The 16,866-nt window shown below is 45.0% G+C and overlaps 1 protein-coding gene across 3 annotated transcripts in view; it reads left to right on the forward strand.

The window, feature by feature from the left end:
• The first annotated feature begins 15,580 nt into the window (after positions 1-15,580).
• Positions 15,581-16,866, forward strand: part of LOC140395489 (septin-9-like) — a 397,275-nt gene continuing 395,989 nt past the window's right edge. The window contains exon 1 of one of the 3 annotated variants that reach the window (XM_072483289.1): positions 15,581-15,774. In XM_072483289.1, coding sequence (XP_072339390.1) covers positions 15,753-15,774 — 22 coding nt within the window. In that variant the 5' untranslated portion in view covers positions 15,581-15,752. The remainder of the gene's footprint in view (positions 15,775-16,866) is intronic. The other 2 variants (XM_072483292.1, XM_072483293.1) reach the window with 2 other exon arrangements.

The following is a 16,866-nucleotide window of genomic DNA, read 5'->3' on the forward strand; positions in this document are numbered from 1 at the left end:
TAGGTTTCCTCCGGGTGCTCCGGTTTCCTCCCATGTCCAAAGATGTGCAAGTTAGGTGGATTGGCCATGATAAATTGCCCTTAGTGTCCAAAATTGCCCTTAGGGTTGGGTGGGGTTCCTGGGTTATGGGGATAGGGTGGCGGTGTTGACCTTGGGTAGGGTGCTCTTTCCAAGAGACGGTGCAGACTCGATGGGCCGAATGGCCTCCTTCTGCACTGTAAATTCTATGAAGCCATTACTAGTTGGACTTTTGCACTGAAAAGGGGTATTGCCCAGAAGTGACCTTCACCTACAGGACGTCTGTTTGCTGCAACCAGTCCACAGATACGAATGAAATAGATAGAATTAAACATTGCAGTACATATATAATGCATAACAAAACAATAGGAGGTAAGTACAACAGGAAAATGTAATATGTATATGACAATAAATGTAACCAAGTATTATAGGGTTTGGGGGCCAGTTAGGGTGTCTGAGTGGAAGCAGGAGGTTCCAAATGAGCAATATTGAAAGCACGATTGGAAGTATGTTCTTGGTGGAGTTTGATAAGCTTAGTTGAGTTTATCTCCCCTATCACTTCCTGAGTTCAATCTAAGGACACCCATCCTCTCGCTGATATTAGAGGCCAATAACAATCAAAAAAAAAGTCTTTATTTGAAAGAAACATACTGAACCTAAATGTTAGACTAAGTTAAAAAGTAGTGTTTGGGAGCAGACCTTATAACTAATTTGTGAAAAAATAATGTGATAAAATGTATACTGTAATGAATTGGTTAGGACATTTTCTGATGATTACCTGAGAAATAGAAGGGGCAGAAAGTCTGACAACCCATGGAGTCCATTATGTGAGATACATTTGTTGCCAATCGACACCGGAGTAATGTCGCCAATTAATAATGATGCTCTTTAGTGTCACCCGGTATCAAATGATACCACCACAAGGTTTTACCGGATATCGATCAAAGACCAAACAACCAGTTAGTTAGTTCAAGTTCAATGATAGTTTATTTACACTCAAGAATTACTTTGACATGCAACATAAAACTCTACAAGTTAAATTACACCTAAGACCACAACAACCTGCACTTAACTTCAGGCACCCGGCTTTATGCAGAGGAACAAGGCCTTTGTGCGGATCTTGCGTGGCTGGGTCTGGAGAAATGACTTAATTTCTGCTGGGCTCATCCATCTGGTAGCGATCGTTGGTCTTGAACTTGCTTCTGGTCATGATGCTGCACTTGGTTTTAGGCGTAAGCCAGGGCCAAGAGAGACTGAACACATGGCAGTGTCCCTTTTTATCCTTCGGGGTTTTCACGCTCTCTTTTGGGCGGTCCTTAGCTTTGGACCCAATAATTCAGCAGGCTTCGATTACTGTCTTCAATTTTAACCAATAAAGGGGCGGGTGCCTTCATGGCTGGGCGTGTCCTGAGCGGTCATTGATCTTGGCTGTTTGGGCTTCCTGGGTGAAGGGAGTGGTGCCGGTGAGTCTGTATCTGTATCTCATACCTGAGTACAGGTCTTTTGTTCTGGGGAAATGGGCCAATAGAACGCAAATTGGCTGGGGGTTTCGATCGTGTCTGGGTATCTAGTGGCAAATATACACTTAAGCTCTGAGTTTGTCTGGATCCTGCATTAGCCATATTTCCCGTGACTCTTTGCAAGTGGCCATATTTCCCTTTTTTTTACAGAATTTACAGTGCAGAAGGAGGCCATTCGGCCCATCGAGTCTGCACCGGCTCTTGGAAAGAGCACCCTACCCAAGGTCCACACCTCCACCCTATCCCCATAACCCAGTAACCCCACCCTACACTAAGGGCAATTTTGGACACTATGGGCAGTTTAGCATGGCCAATCCACCTAACCCGCACATCTTTGGACTGTGGGAGGAAACCGGAGAACCCGGAGGAAACCCACGCACACACGGGGAGGATGTGCAGACTCCGCACAGACAGTGACCCAAGCCGGAATCGAACCTGGGACCCTGGAGCTGTGAAGCATTTGTACGTGGCCATCCCAGATGGCTACATCCCGTCCTTTTGATCCTGAACGCGAAGTGTGGTGGATCACACTATTGATCCCTCATCCGTCTTTGGTGTGCCGGTTACCCTTGGTCAAGGACAGGTTCTACACTACTCTGTCCTATGTTTTTGGAGCATTTACCGAAGTTTTTAATACATCACACATTCATAAATTCTAAGGGGACACTAGAAACATTTAATCATACATTTAACTTATTTACACAAGGGAACCTCTAACTGTCATTACCTAAGCTACTCTCATGCTGCTGGCAAATATCAAAAAGGAACTTATGTACAATACAAAATTTTAAACAACAGCAGCAGCATCACATCTCTACTTAACCCATTACAATCATAGAAAACTACAATCTTTATTTTGTCAGAAAAAAGGTTTAAAAGGTTTGTGGGGTTTGGTGGATTCCAAGGAAAGGGGCTCGGAGTATATATATCGGGGAACGGGAGGCTCGCCTTCACCATTTGCGGAGTCTGAGTGTCTGAACTATTACCAAAAGGGCTTCTACTGTATCGGAAAGGGAATACCATTTGGCAATGTTTTCGCACCATGTGGGGGTATCAGTGTGTATCTCTATGTGTGGTGTGGTGTCCAGGCTGGGGGTATCATGTTGTGTGGTCATGTCCGGGGCCGGTGTGGTGTGGGGTACAAAGGCTGTCAACGCGTGCAGTTGTAGGAGTCCAGCGATGATCACAATGGAGGTCATCAGTCCTCTCTTCATCTTGTCTTTTTGTTCTTCATTCTTCATATATTCCTGAGTGTGCAAGCATAATATCTGTTATTATCGTTGGTTAACATCTCGTTTTGTTTGTCTTTCTCTCTTCAACTTCAATTACCCATTAGAATCGTCACCACGTATGACTCCCTCATTTTCTTTTTGAAATAATCATTTTGGAGACAAGACATCTGTAAAAAAAAATTCTGTTTAAGTGCAAGGAATCCCACAGCTTGTGGTCGATGCAGTGAGTGGGTGGACAATTTTGCCGTCCAGGGTCCAGATGTAGTTCACGTATAGCAGCAAATGTGTAACACCCAAGTGCATCAAACATGTAAATAACAGTTGGTGTAGCGACCAAAGAGTTGCTGAAAGTAAAGAGTTGAGTGCAGAGACTGGCAAAGAGCATTCTTTAAACCACATGCAAAAAGAACAGATAAGAGGGAAACAAAGACCTGCCAAGGACAGTAAGGAGTGTTAAGAACTTTTCCAAATTACTCGCAGTAACAGGAACATGGGGTGCGTGTGAGCTGCGGCAGGGCAAGAATGGGTGGGATTACCCGGGTAGGGCGGTGATCAGTGCTGTTGCTCCACTACCCGAGCTTGGCTGACCGGATACATCGGAGGTCCTCAGGCAGGGTGGGGATTAGTGCTGTTACTCCACTGCCTGGGTGACCTGGCACGAGTGGAAAGAAGTTGTAACGTGTTCCTTTAATGGTAATTGGGCAGTAAATGGCTTCAAAAGAGTAATCGTGACTGCATCAAGAAATTTTGTAACTGGCCGACATTAATTAAAACCATGTAGCAATAAGAAATAAAGAAAGAAAGAAAGAAAGCAGGCAGGTTCCATCAGGAAATAGGACACCGTAATTCACATGCGGTTCCTTTTTCTCATCATCTGGACACCTCAGGGTTCAGTATGAAAAAGCGTCACGAAAGGGTTACCATTACGGGAGTCAGACTCTGAGTCATCACCATCTCCCGGTTGCCAAACCCGTGTCTGTCGTTTCTGTGCCGTGGCTGCGTGGGCCGTCGTGGGATCCGAATCATCATTCCTTATTAATCGACAAGAGTTGTCGCGGTAGCTGCAAAGGGCAAATTTCCGTTGTCGGGCAGTGGCAGTGAAAGAGGGTACAGGGGGCCAAACATGTCCTGGTCGTGGTTCCAGGGGCTGGAGCGACTGGAGTCGGGGCGGTTGTGCCAGTGGTCATTAATATCAATTAATTCAGGAATGCTGTCGCTAGCGTCTGAATCAAGTTCAAGGTGGAAAGTCGTACCTGTGGGCAGAGACAAGGTCGGGTCTGTGGGTGTGGACGTGCTGTCCTGGCTGTTCTGTACACCAAGGGTCTCACTTTATCCGAAATGGAGTCGGGTCCTGCAGATTTAGGGGAGAGGAACGAACTGGGATTACACAGGGAAACCATCACTTGCTGACCGACTGTATACTCTACTGGGTGGACTGTTTTATCAAAGCAGGCCTTACTCTGCTTTTTCCTAGCGCCTAGTTGGACAGCTGCAGCGAGCTAGGCTGCTTTAATATTTTCCGTGACTTGCTGGACTGCTTTTGCGTGGGTGAGGGCGGTGACTGTGGGGCTGGCCAAGTCAAGTCCGAATAAATTTTCAGTTCCCTTCATGGGTCGTCCGGTCATAAGGGTGTGGGGGGTGAATCCCGTGGAACCTGATACTGTGCTCCTAATAAACATAAGGGCGAATGGGAGAATTGTGTCCCATGTGGTGTTGAGCTGTTGTACCATTTTCCTAATAGTAGCTTTCAGGATCTGATTCATACGTTTCACAATACCGCTGGATTGAGGATGATAAGCAATATGGAATTTTTGTTTTATTCCAAAAATCGTTAGGACATTCTGCATTACTCTGCCTGTAATATGAGAACCTTGGTCCGATTCAATGCTGTGGGGGAGTCCCCAGCGTGTAAATATCTGCTGTGTTCAGATCTTGGCCGTTGCCTTAGCCATGTTTGTCCTGGAGGGAAATGCTTCCACCCATTTTGTGAAGGTGTTGATTACTACCAACACATATTTAAAACCATTTCTGCAGAGGGGGAGGGGACCAATGTAATCGAGCTGTAAATTCGTCCGTGGGTCATTAACAGGTCGGGTGTGTCTTAATTGTCCTTTCCTGGAGTATCTTTCAGGATTATTCTGTGCGCATTAAACAATTGTCAACCTAATGCACGATGTCTGCTTTAAAATCGGGATACCAGCACAAAGGTCTTAAGTGGTTTCTATCCCCTGATGGCCATGTCCATATTGAAACTGGTAAATTATCTGGTTTCTGTCCTGGGTGGGGACCACATAAATTCCATTCCTTAATACTATTATGTCCTGTACCGTCAGTGAGTCCTTGAATTTGTCATCGGGGGCTGGGAAGTTTCCATCTAAAACTTGCATTAGAGTGTCTGCCTTTTGGACCTGGGCTAAATCTTCGATATTAGTCTGTGAAACCTGAACTGCGTGTATCGGTTCACTCACGGGGGGTTGCCAAAAGTGACCATGTCGTGATCCTGACTTGGCGAAGGCATCTGCCTTTACGTTACCGGGGAGGAACGATGATGGCTTCTGACTTTGATTATGCCATATGTGCGGTCTTTTGCTGTCTCTAGAATATGCTTCAATAATGGGGATGAGGGTAGGGGTTTACCATCAGCGGATATGAATCCTCTAGATTCCCACAGGGGCAGGAATTCTGTCAAACTATTACAGACATATAAACTGTCCGAATATATATCTGCGGGGGTCGGGAAAGAATCTGGGTGCTGCACTACATATGCAATTGTGGCTAATTCGGCTGCCTGTGATCCTAAGTGACCTGGCAATTTTAAAGATATTTCCTCTAATCCGCGTCCCTACGCGCCTTCCACATAAATACTGCATCCTGTTATTCTTTTTCCATTGTCAATGGTGGAGGAACCATCTACATAAATTTTTAAAGAGTTATCTGTCGTCGGGGAATTCTGAGCTTTACAACCTACACATGGGTGTAGCGATTTTGGAATAAAGGGGCCTGTGTGGTGTTTGGCTTCGATGATCTGGCACTCATGTGGGGTTCCTTCATTCTGTAAATTGTCCGCTAAAAATGTGTGGGGCTTTGCCCGTTTAACTGTGGTGTCCCTTCCTTGTAATAACAGTGTCCAGCGAGCTGCTCTGATCTGGCTAACTGAACCTTCTTTTAACCTACCATCTAACAATAGCTGCGTTGGGGTGTGCTCGGTTAAAATCGTTACGGGGTTGAGACCTGTGATATATGCAAAATATTGAACTGCACAAAAGCCTGCGAGCAAGTGCCGTTCGTAGGCTGACAATCCTTGCTCCACGGGATCCAAAACTCGTGAGGTGTAGGCTATGGGTCCTAAACGATCATGTCTTTCTTGGAGTAGTACGGCCGATAGGGTTCGGTCAGTGGTTGCTACTTCTATGGCGTAGGGAGAGTGTGGGTCTGGAACTTGCAAAGCAGGGGCTGTACCTAGGGCGTGTTTTAATTCATCGATGGCGTCCGTGTGCCGAGGAAACCATTCCCATGGGGCGTTCTTTTTAAGGAGCTCGGAAAGTGGGACTGCCTTTGTGGCAAAGCCATCTATATGGTTCCTACAATCCCCAACTAGTCCTAAAAATGACCGGCGTGCAGTGACATTGTGGGGCAGGGGCAATTTAACTATCGATTCAATCCGTTTCTGTTCTATCTCTCTTTTTCCGTGTGTGATAATGGTGCCTAAGTAAAGGACCTTTTCTTTTAGGATCTGGTCTTTTTTCGGGTTAACTTTACATCCAATTGATTGTAGGAGACCTAGTAATTCGGAAAGAAGCTTAACGTGCTCTTCCTTTGTGTCAGTTTGTAGGAGTAAGTTGTCCACGTACTGAATGGGGCATTCGGGTCGGGAGAATTTAGATAGTCCATTGGCCAATTGTCGGTGAAAAATGGAGGGGGAGTTGTGGAAACCTTGCAGGAGGCATGCCCATGTATACTACTGGCCTTGGAACGTGAACGCAAACTTGTATTGGCAATCCTTATCTAAAGGAATGGACCAAAAGACATTGCTAATGTCCAGCACAGTAAAGTACTTAGCGTGTACTCCCTGCTCTAGCATTGTTTCGGGACTCGTGGCAACGGTGGGGGCTGCTAATGGGGTTACTTTATTGAGTCTCGGTAATCAATGGTTAATCTCCATGAACCCGTCTGGTTTCCTTACGGGACAAATTGGGGCATTGTTTGTTCAGGCTATGGGCTGAATTACGCCTTGATCTAGCAAGCTTTGCATTACTTTTGCAATCGCGCCCTCGGCTTGCTGTGGGAAACCGTATTGCTTCTGGGGCTTGGGATTGGGACCTGTAATTGTGACTGGTCCCAAATTTTTCCACAATCGTGCTTGTGCTGGGCAAAGGATGTTTTATGATTCCTTAGAACTTCTCTAATCGTCTTATATGTACTAATGGCTTGCGGATCAAACCAATAGTCGCCCACTGAGCAGATTCTATGTTCGTAGTCTCCTACTGTGAACGTGGCGGGGGCTCTTGCTGTTCTGGCCATTTTCCAAAAACACTTATTCACGGGGTCAAAGGAAAGGTAGTGTGAGCTTCTAAAGTCGATTCCTAAAATGTGCTCAGCTGTTTGGGGCAAGTCGACTAAAACAACGGGGTGCTTGGCATTAATGTTTCCGATTTGAATATCTATGGGGGCCGTAATGTATCCCTGCTGTACATGTCCTGTAAATCCACTAAGAGTGATGGTGTCTGTGGTGGGCCATTTGTCACGCTGAAACATTGTGGAGGAGTTTAAAGTGGTGCAGGACCCTCCTGTGCCCCAAAGGAACTCTACTGGATGTCCCCGGACTGTGCCTATGACTACTGGACTGCCTGATTTGTCCCAGAGTGTGTCGCAGACCCAGATTGGGGAGTCTGAACATCTCAATCTGTGCTATTGGTCGCTGCATTATCTGGTCGGGCGCTAATGCTATGTATGGGCCAAACATTGTTCCTAGGTGGGGCGTTTGATTGCTGGTTCCGCTGCTGGTTCAGGGGGACGTTGCATTCACGGGCGTAATGTCCCTTTTGTCCACAATTATAGCAACCTCATGGTGCTTGTGCTCTGGGGTGCTGTCCTTCATTTCTACCCTCATTTACCCATGCGGGGTCCTGATGTGTCCTGACTGGGTTCATATTCACTTCTGCCTTCTCCTGATCTGCCTTTCTATGTCGGGATTGTTCCCAAGGTGAGGAGAGTCTCTTTAAAACCCACACTTCATTATGTGTGGCGTCTGCGGGGTCATAATTCACACAGGCCTTTTGCCCTGCTTCTGTGGCATGGGAGACTAAAGTGCGGGCCCATTTGGTTGTGTTGTCATTATCTAAGTTTGTGCGGTTCAATTCCCCAAATACCGCTTTAAAATGGATCCAAAGGCGACCTGCGTATGCAGTCGGATGCTCTCCCTTCTTTTGTCTACATCGGTTTAGACCTTCTACAGGGTCTCCTCTGTTGTAATCGCGTCTAAAATAGCTGCCTTCATCTCCTGGAGGCTTCCTCCTCCTACATTCTGTGGATCTGGTAATGCTGAGCTAACGGACGTGTCAAGGCTCATGACGAAAAGCTTAACTTCCTCTGGTTCATCCAGACCTTACATAACTGTTTGCTGTCTTACTCGCTCAAAGAATTTATGCGGGTCTGCTGTGGGTTGGAATGGTTCTATTTTGTCGCACGCATCTCTCAGTTGTGTGATGGTTAGTGGGGTGGTGTAAACGAAATCAGGCTCCTCGCGATCCTGTGACGTGCGTCTTGTGGTGACTAGATTCATGGGGGTGTGTGCTGCCTGTGCAGTCGGTGGTGCAGGTGCTTTCCTTTTCGGGGCCTGGGGGCCTCTATTCTGATTTTCAGTGTCTTCTACATATCTATGGGTAGTTTCCTTGAGTTCTTGCCGATTGGGGCCATTCTCCTGATCTAAATTCGGTCCAAATGTGTCTCTGAATCCGTTTTGTACTTAAAGCAGTGACTGTAACCTTGATATTTGTTGCCTACATTTGGCGTGGTCTACTGAACTCTGTCTTTGTTCCGTTGTGCTCGTAAAGCTGCCTTCAAATCTGAGCATTGTTTCTTTAGCTGTTCTACCTGCTGTTCCGTCTCTTCCCGTACCAGAATTGCGCGCTGTGTATCTTGGTAAGCCTTATCGTACTGGATCTGAAAGCTGCTAAGGTGAACTAAACAAGATTGGTGTGCCCGTTTGACATCAGCCATCTCCTTGTCTTTAGCTGCCAACTGTTCCTGGAGTTGCTCATTAATTTTGTCCCATTCACTAAAGTTTCCCTCATTCTTCACCTCTTTCTCAATTAGCTGGCTGCGGAGCATCCTCACGACCTCCTCTGTGCCTCGCAATTGTGCCAGACAGGACACGATTGCCATCGGCTTACGAACTTTCCCTGCGTTCTTTTTATGTACCTCGGTTAGGTTGTCCCACCAGGTTTGTCCTGTGCTTCCTGGACCTGGCTCTTCATTTGAACAAAACTCGGGCCAAAGGGGCCATCCTTTCCTCTTCAAATACTTCCGTAATTCCTCTTCCCATATGGGGCACTGCTCTGCTCTACTGGTTGCTGCAACCTCGGGTTCCTGCGGGTTCATTAGGCGTTCCATTGCCTTTGCTGCCATTGGTACTAGTATCTCTTTTCCTACCGTAATCTCTGTTTCTCTACCGTAAATTTGGGACAGGGAGAATAAGGCGGTGATTCGAACAGCGGGTATGGCCTAAGCTATTTTCCGGTTCACAATACTCTCGATAGTTTTACGCAACAAAATCTAACTAAATTACCTTATATCCCTGTTAGTACGCATGCAGGTTAATACACACTTCTGAATCTTGGTGATTTGATCGATACGGGCCTTACACTGGGGGGAAGGGAAGAGTAAAGCTATGGACAGTATAATGGTTAATGGAGATCAAGGCAGCAGGTTACGTGACAGGTTATTATGTAGAGATATGGGTTCAAAGACAAGGAAAATTAGGAGAAAGGGTAAGAGGAAAAATAAATTGCGAAAAGTTACTGATCAAGGTGTTAGGATTCATAATAAAGACATAAAAAACAGCATAAGTGTACTTTACCTGAATGCTCGTAGTATACGAAATAAGGTAAATGAGTTGATGGAGCAAATCATCGTGAATGACTATGATTTAGTGGCCATTACTGAAACAGGGTTAAAAGATGGTCACGACTGGGAGTTAAATATCCAAGGGTATCAGACTATACGAAAGGATAGAATGGACAGAAGGGCGGTGGTGTAGCTTTGTTGTTTAAGGATGGCATTCGGGCAATAGTAAGGGATGATATTGGTGCTATGGAGGACAAGGTTGAATCAATTTGGGTGGAAATCAGGAATAGTAAGGTGAAAAGGTCACTGATAGGAGTAGTCTATAGGCCACCAAATAGTAACAGGATGGTAGGGCAGGCAATAAGCAAAGAAATAACAGATGCATGTAGAAATGATACAGCGGTTATCATGGGAGATTTTAATCTGCATATCAATTGGTTTAACTAGGTTGGTAAAGGCAGCCTTGAGGAGGAGTTTATAGAATGTGCCCGGGATAATTTCCTGGAACAGTATGTAATGGAGCCTACAAGGGAACAAGCCGTCCTAGATCTGGTCCTGTGTAATGAGGCAGGATTGATTAATGATCTCATAGTTCGGGATCCTCTTGGAAGGAGCGACCACAATATGGTGGAATTTAAAATACAGTTGGAGAATGACAAGGTAAAATCAAACACTAGTGTTTTGTGCTTAAACAAAGGCAATTACAATGGGATGAGAGAAGAACTAGCTAAGGTAGACTGGGAGCAAAGACTTCATGGTGAAGCAGTTGAGGAACAGTGGAGAACCTTCTGAGCGATCTTTCACAGTGTTCAGAAAAGGTTCATACCGACAAAAAAGAACGACGGTAGAAAGGGGAAAAATCGACCGTGGATATCTAAGGAGGTGAGGGAGAGTATCAAGTTGAAGGAAAAAACATACAAAGTGGCAAAAATTAGTGGGAGACTAGAGGACTGGGAAGTCTTTAGGGGACAACAGAAAGCTACTAAAAAAGCCATAAAGAAGAGTAAGGTAGATGATGAAAGTAAACTGGCTCAGAACATAAAAGCAGATAGTAAAAGCTTCTACAAATATATAAGACAAAAAAGAGTGGCTAAGGTAAATATTGATCCTTTGGAAGATGAGAAGGGAGATTTAATAATAGGAGACGGGGAAATGGCTGAGGAGCTGAACAGGTTTTTTGGGTCAGTCTTCACAGTGGAGGACACAAATAACATGCCAGTGACTGATGGAAATAAGGATATGATAGGTGAGGACCTTGAGATGATTGTAATCACTCAGGAGGCAGTATTGGGCAAGCTAATGGGGCTAAAGGTAGACAAGTCTCCTGGCCCTGATGGGATGCATCCCAGAGTGTAAAAAGAGATGGCTAGGGAAATTGTAAACGCACTAGTGATAATTTATCAAAATTCACTAGACTCTGGGGTGGTCCCAGAGGATTGGAAAGTAGCAAACGTGACACCACTGTTTAAAAAAGGAGGTCGGCAGAAAGCGGGTAATTATAGGCCGGTAAGCTTAACTTAGGTTGTAGGGAAAATGCTGGAATCTATCATTAAGGAGGAAATAGCGGGGCACCTGGAGGGAAATTGTCCCATTGGGCAGACGCAGCATGGATTCACAAAGGGTAGGTCGTGTCTGACTAATTTGGTAGAATATTTTGAGGCCGTTACCAGTGCAGTAGATAACGGGGAGCCAATGGATGTGGTATATCTGGATTTCCAGAAAGCTTTTGACAAGGTGCCACACAAAAGGTTGCTGCATAAACTAAAGATGCATGGCATTGAGGGTAAAGTGGTAGCATGGGTAGAGGATTGGTTAACTAACAGAAAGCAGAGAGTGGGGATAAATGGGTGTTTCTCTGGTTGGCAACCTGTAACTAGTGGGGTCCCTCAAGGATCAGTGTTGGGCCCGCAGTTGTTCACAATTTACATAGACGATTTGGAGTTGGGGACCAAGTGCAATGTGTCAAAGTTTGCAGACGACACTAAGACGAGTGGTAAAGCAAAAAGTGCAGAGGATACCGGAAGTCTGCAGAAGGATTTGGATAGGTTAGGTGAATGGGCTAGGGTCTGGCAGATGGAATTCAATGTTGCCAAGTGTGAGGCTATCCATTTTGGGAGGAATAACAGCAGAATGGATTATTATTTAAACGGTAAGATGTTAAAACATGCTGCTGTGCAGAGGGACCTGGGTGTGCTGGTGCACGAGTCGCAAAAGGTTGGTGTGCAGGTGCAACAGGTGATTAAGAAGGCTAATCGAGTTTTGTCTTTCATTGCTAGAGGGATGGAGTTCAAGACTAGTGAGGTTATGCTGCAATTGTATAAGGTGTTGGTGAGGCCGCATCTGGAGTATTGTGTTCAGTTTTGGTCTCCTTACCTGAGAAAGGACATATTGGCACTGGAGGGAGTGCAGAGGAGATTCACTAGATTGATCCCAGAGTTCAGGGGATTAGATTATGACGAGAGGTTGAGTAGACTGGGACTGTACGCATTGGAGTTTAGAAGGATGCGGGGGGATCTTATTGAGACATATAAAATCATGAAGGGAATAGATAGGATAGATGCGGGCAGGTTGTTTCCACTGGTCGGGGAAAGCAGAACTAGGGGGCATAGCCTCAAAATAAGGGGAGGTAGATTTAGGACGGAGTGTAGGGGGAAGTTCTTCACCCAAAGGGTTGTGAATCTCTGGAATTCCTTGCCCAGTGAAGCAGTTGAGGCTCCTTCTTTAAACGTTTTTAAGAAAAAGATAGATGCCTTTCTAAAGAATAAAGGGATTCGGGGATATGGTGTACGGGCCGGAGAGTGGAGCTGAGTCCACAAAGATCAGCCATGATCTCATTGAATGGCGGAGCAGGCTCGAGGGGCCAGATGGCCTACTCCTGTTCCTAATTCTTATGTTCTTACACTTGTGATTTCTTTCACTTTTCTCAATTGGGTTTTTAATGCAAAGTTTTGTGGGTTCTCGCGGAGTGACAAAATCACTTCTCGGACGAGTCCTGTCACCAATAATGTTGCCAATCGCCACCGGAGTAATGTCGCCAATTAATAATGATGCACTTTAGAGTCGCCAGGTATCAAATGATACCACCACAAGGCTTTACCGGATATCGATCAAAGACCAAACAACCTATTAGTTAGTTCAAGTTCAATGATAGTTTATTTACACACAAGAATTACTTTGACATGCAACATAAAACACTACAAGCTAAATTACACCTAACACTACAACAACCTGTACTTAACTTCAGGCACCCGGCTTTATGCAGAGGAACAAGTCCTTTGTGCGGATCTTGTGTGGCTGGGTCTGGAGAAGTGACTTAGTTTCTGCTGGGCTCATCCATTTGGTAGCGATCGTTGGTCTTGAACTTGCTTCTGGTCGTGATGCTGCACTTGGTTTTAGGCGTAAACCGGGGCCAAGAGAGACTGAACACATGGCAGTGTCTCTTTTTATCCTTCGTGGGGTTTTGCACTCTTTTGAGCGGTCCTTAGCTTTGGACCCAATAATTCGTCAGGCTTCGATTACTGCCTTCAATTTTAGCCAATAAAGGGGCGGGTGCCTTCATGACTGGGCGTGTCCTGAGCGGTCATTGACCTTGTCTGTTTGGGCTTCCTGGGTGAAGGGAGTGGTGCCAATGAGTCTGTATCTGTATCTCATACCTGAGTACAAGTCTTTTGTTCTGGGGAAATGGGCCACAAATTGGCTGGGGGTTTTGATCGTGTCTGGATATCTAGTGGCAAATGTACACTTAAGCTCTGAGTTTGCCTGGATCCTGCATTGGCCATATTTCCTGTGATTCTTTGCAAGTGGACATATTTCCCTTTGTAAGTGACCATCCCAGATGGCAACACGTTAGGTGGAACAATCAAAATAATAGTGGCCAGTGTTGTTCAGAAATTCTAAAGTCAAAGATACTTTAAATAATTCCATGCTGGAAAACATTTTGGATGCGATTCAGTGTGACCCAAGTTAAGGTCCGCTGAATGGTGTGCTCAGCCTCCGAGAAATATCCCGCTATCCAACGGCACTTTGCCCTTTTTGTTGGCCGCAGGGCATTCCTCCCCGACAAGGTCGCACTATGACTGATTTCCTGCTGGGGAGCTTGAAAGGCTCTGCGCAGATCGGGGCGCCATTTAAATCAGCAACTCCGATGTTTCCACCCCCCATCACCACTTTCAGCCCCCGCCCTGTCTTTTTGACCCTCCCTCATCCGCCAACCTTGGGGAGGCCCCTGGAAACCCCCCGATCCTCTCTACTTGGTAAGGCCTTCCCAGCCTAACCCCTGCCAGTGCCAATCTGGCACCTGGATACCTTGCCACTGCTACCTTGACAGTGCCCCTGGCACCCTGGTATTTCCACCCGGGTAGCATTGCCAGGGTGCCAGGCTGGCAATGCCAAGGTGCCACCCTGCCCTGTCACCGATCACCCAGTGGTCTCCAATGGGCTGGGAGATGCCCCCCCAGGTCCATTACACCAGGTCTACATTTGTGTGGACCACTACTAAATGGCACCCTGCCGATGAATCCCAGGTGAATATCAGGCGCCAGGTGAATCCAGCATCCGGATAGTTAAATGAACTGTTCGGCTCATATTTAAATATTCACATCTGGATCTCGTCCAACAAGGGCGAAATCCAGATCGCGCCAGGTGAAAGGAGTCAAGTGACTTGCACGAGGTTTTGCGCCCGCGCAAAGCTCAATTTGGACCTCGTAGCTCTATTCGGCCTATGCGCCCGGATTACACCGAGCGCAATGGGGTCTCTGAATTGCGCCCTATAAAATCACGTTAAAATGGCTTTGAGCTGTTTCCCTCCAAAACCATAAAATCTGCATGTACATTTAGCAGGCTTAACTTTTTCCTCAAATGAGAAAGTCACAAAATTATGCATGGGATTGTGTTATTAATAAAGAGCAGAATGCGTAGGTGAATGAGCTTTGATATGATTTGACAAGAAACCATTTAGTTCTGTTTACCTTAGAGTGCATTGAATAGAACCAGCTAAAGCAGCATAGCTTTACCACCTTGTGGAAAAGGAATAAAAGTACCTTGAACACCTGCTTCCCGTGCATTGTAATAGGACTGGACAAAGCACAAAAAAAGATACTTGTTTGGATGAGCCTGTATCACATGTAAAGAATCTGAGTTTGATTTTTATAAATTGTGTGTAGCAAATTAACTGAACTGTGAAAGTGTCACTTGACCCTTCCACAAGGATGATGTCTGGAATGCAGTAATTAGATCTAATTTGTTCTGCTACTTCAATTAATCCGAGGAGTGAAAGTCTTCAAATAATGAAGGAGGTCCCCTCAGTGCACAGAAGGAGTGGAATCTCATTCAGTCACTCTGCTTGGCATTAATGCGTTTGAATGTGAAACAGTTTGTATTGTTACCTTGCAGTTTTAGTTGGGAGCTGTAATGTACTTTGAACAGTGAACTTCCCCTACAGTCCATGTAACAGTACTAAATGAGCTGCACCATGCCAACAGGGTGTGGAGGGTGCTTTTTCTTTTTACACACCAGAAAAAATGTTAATTCTCTTGATGAAGTACATATAATTACATCGAATAAACATGTAGACCTTTCAGGATGTGTTCCTTAAACGCATAATCGCGACTAAGAGTTTTTTTAAAAAGTCACACAGAATACAAACAAGTTCTGTGATTTCCCCAGTGCTTTTGCTTAGTTGGGCAAGGCCAAAGATATCTAAGTTCATCTGATTAGGAAAGGTGTGTACCAATTAATGGGAGTGTTTCATGAGCAGTTGGACGGTGTGCAAGGAAGCTCAAGTTACTGGTTCTGTGAATGAAAGCCTGTGAAGCGAAGTCTGCTCCCTGTGATATTGGATGTTTTTGATTACTGAGCACTGTGGAAGTAACAACCTAATCCTGAAGGGTGTGCTTCCTATGCAATTTTGAAAACAGCCATGAAGAAAACATCTTTTTCAGGTGAGTCCTTCCACAGGTTTTGTTTGTCTCCATGAACTGAATATTTTGGTGAGAGAGATGATCCATTTTCAAACCACTGCTGTAAAGTTCTAAACACTTTTTTGGCAATATAAATTAGTTGCAGGGAATTAATTAATGAGTTTGCCTCCTAGAAAATAGTTAAAGAGTAAAGCAGTTACTTCTCTTGGGAACCCCATGAACATTGCAGTAGGTCATGCCTCCCGTACAAAAAGCTCTGTAAAATTTTAACTAAAATAGGTAATGACTAAACATTCATATCAGCTTTCCGTTTGGCCTCTGATGACTAATTGTAAAGTCTGTTAACATTACAATGCCCACTCCAGTTTGTGCATGGAGCTGTTTTAAACAACTAAGCAGCAGCTGGATTGCAGGACCTCGATATGAGCCAAAATGTATATTTTCCATGGCTGTAAATTTGTTTTGTAAAGTAAATAAAGGAAGCAAGATGTCATAGCAGTGTTATAATCGCTAAGAGCACTCACTGGTAGGAGAGTTCTACAGATTTTTTCTACTTTGTTTTTCTAAGGCAGTACATTTTCTGCTCTTTCCATCTTCTGGGTTTTTTTTGTCTTTGCTCAGGCAGGACTGGAGCTGCACCCTGCTTGTACAGTGACATCAGTTTTTTTTAAATATAAACATTAATGCATTCCAGACAGTTTTCTGGATGTATGTGTGTAACATGAAACGCATTCCCCGCCTTCTGTTTCTCTTAATTAAATCAGCTCTTTTCGAATAGGACTGAGCAGCTACGTACTGATCTACGATGTAAAAGCTTGGTTTTTTTCAAACCCCTAAAAGTTGGCACTGCCTCTATCGTTCTTTCAGCTGTTGTGCTATTTTATTTGACAAACACTCTGTACTCTGGCAAAATAAATCTGAGAGACGGCTGGATTTCATGGAGCTATAACATTGACGGTTTGAAAGTTGTGTCTTGCTGTAACTTTTGGGTATTTGACTTGCCAAGAGATTATAAATACAGATTATTTTTTTTAGTTCACTTTATTAGTTCTGAATTGGTTTGCAGAGTTCCATCATGTTACTGTTTTATTCTGCTCCCCCCACCACCAATCC

Source organism: Scyliorhinus torazame, chromosome 18 (genome assembly GCF_047496885.1).
Source record: "Scyliorhinus torazame isolate Kashiwa2021f chromosome 18, sScyTor2.1, whole genome shotgun sequence".
Classification (NCBI taxonomy): domain Eukaryota; kingdom Metazoa; phylum Chordata; class Chondrichthyes; order Carcharhiniformes; family Scyliorhinidae; genus Scyliorhinus; species Scyliorhinus torazame.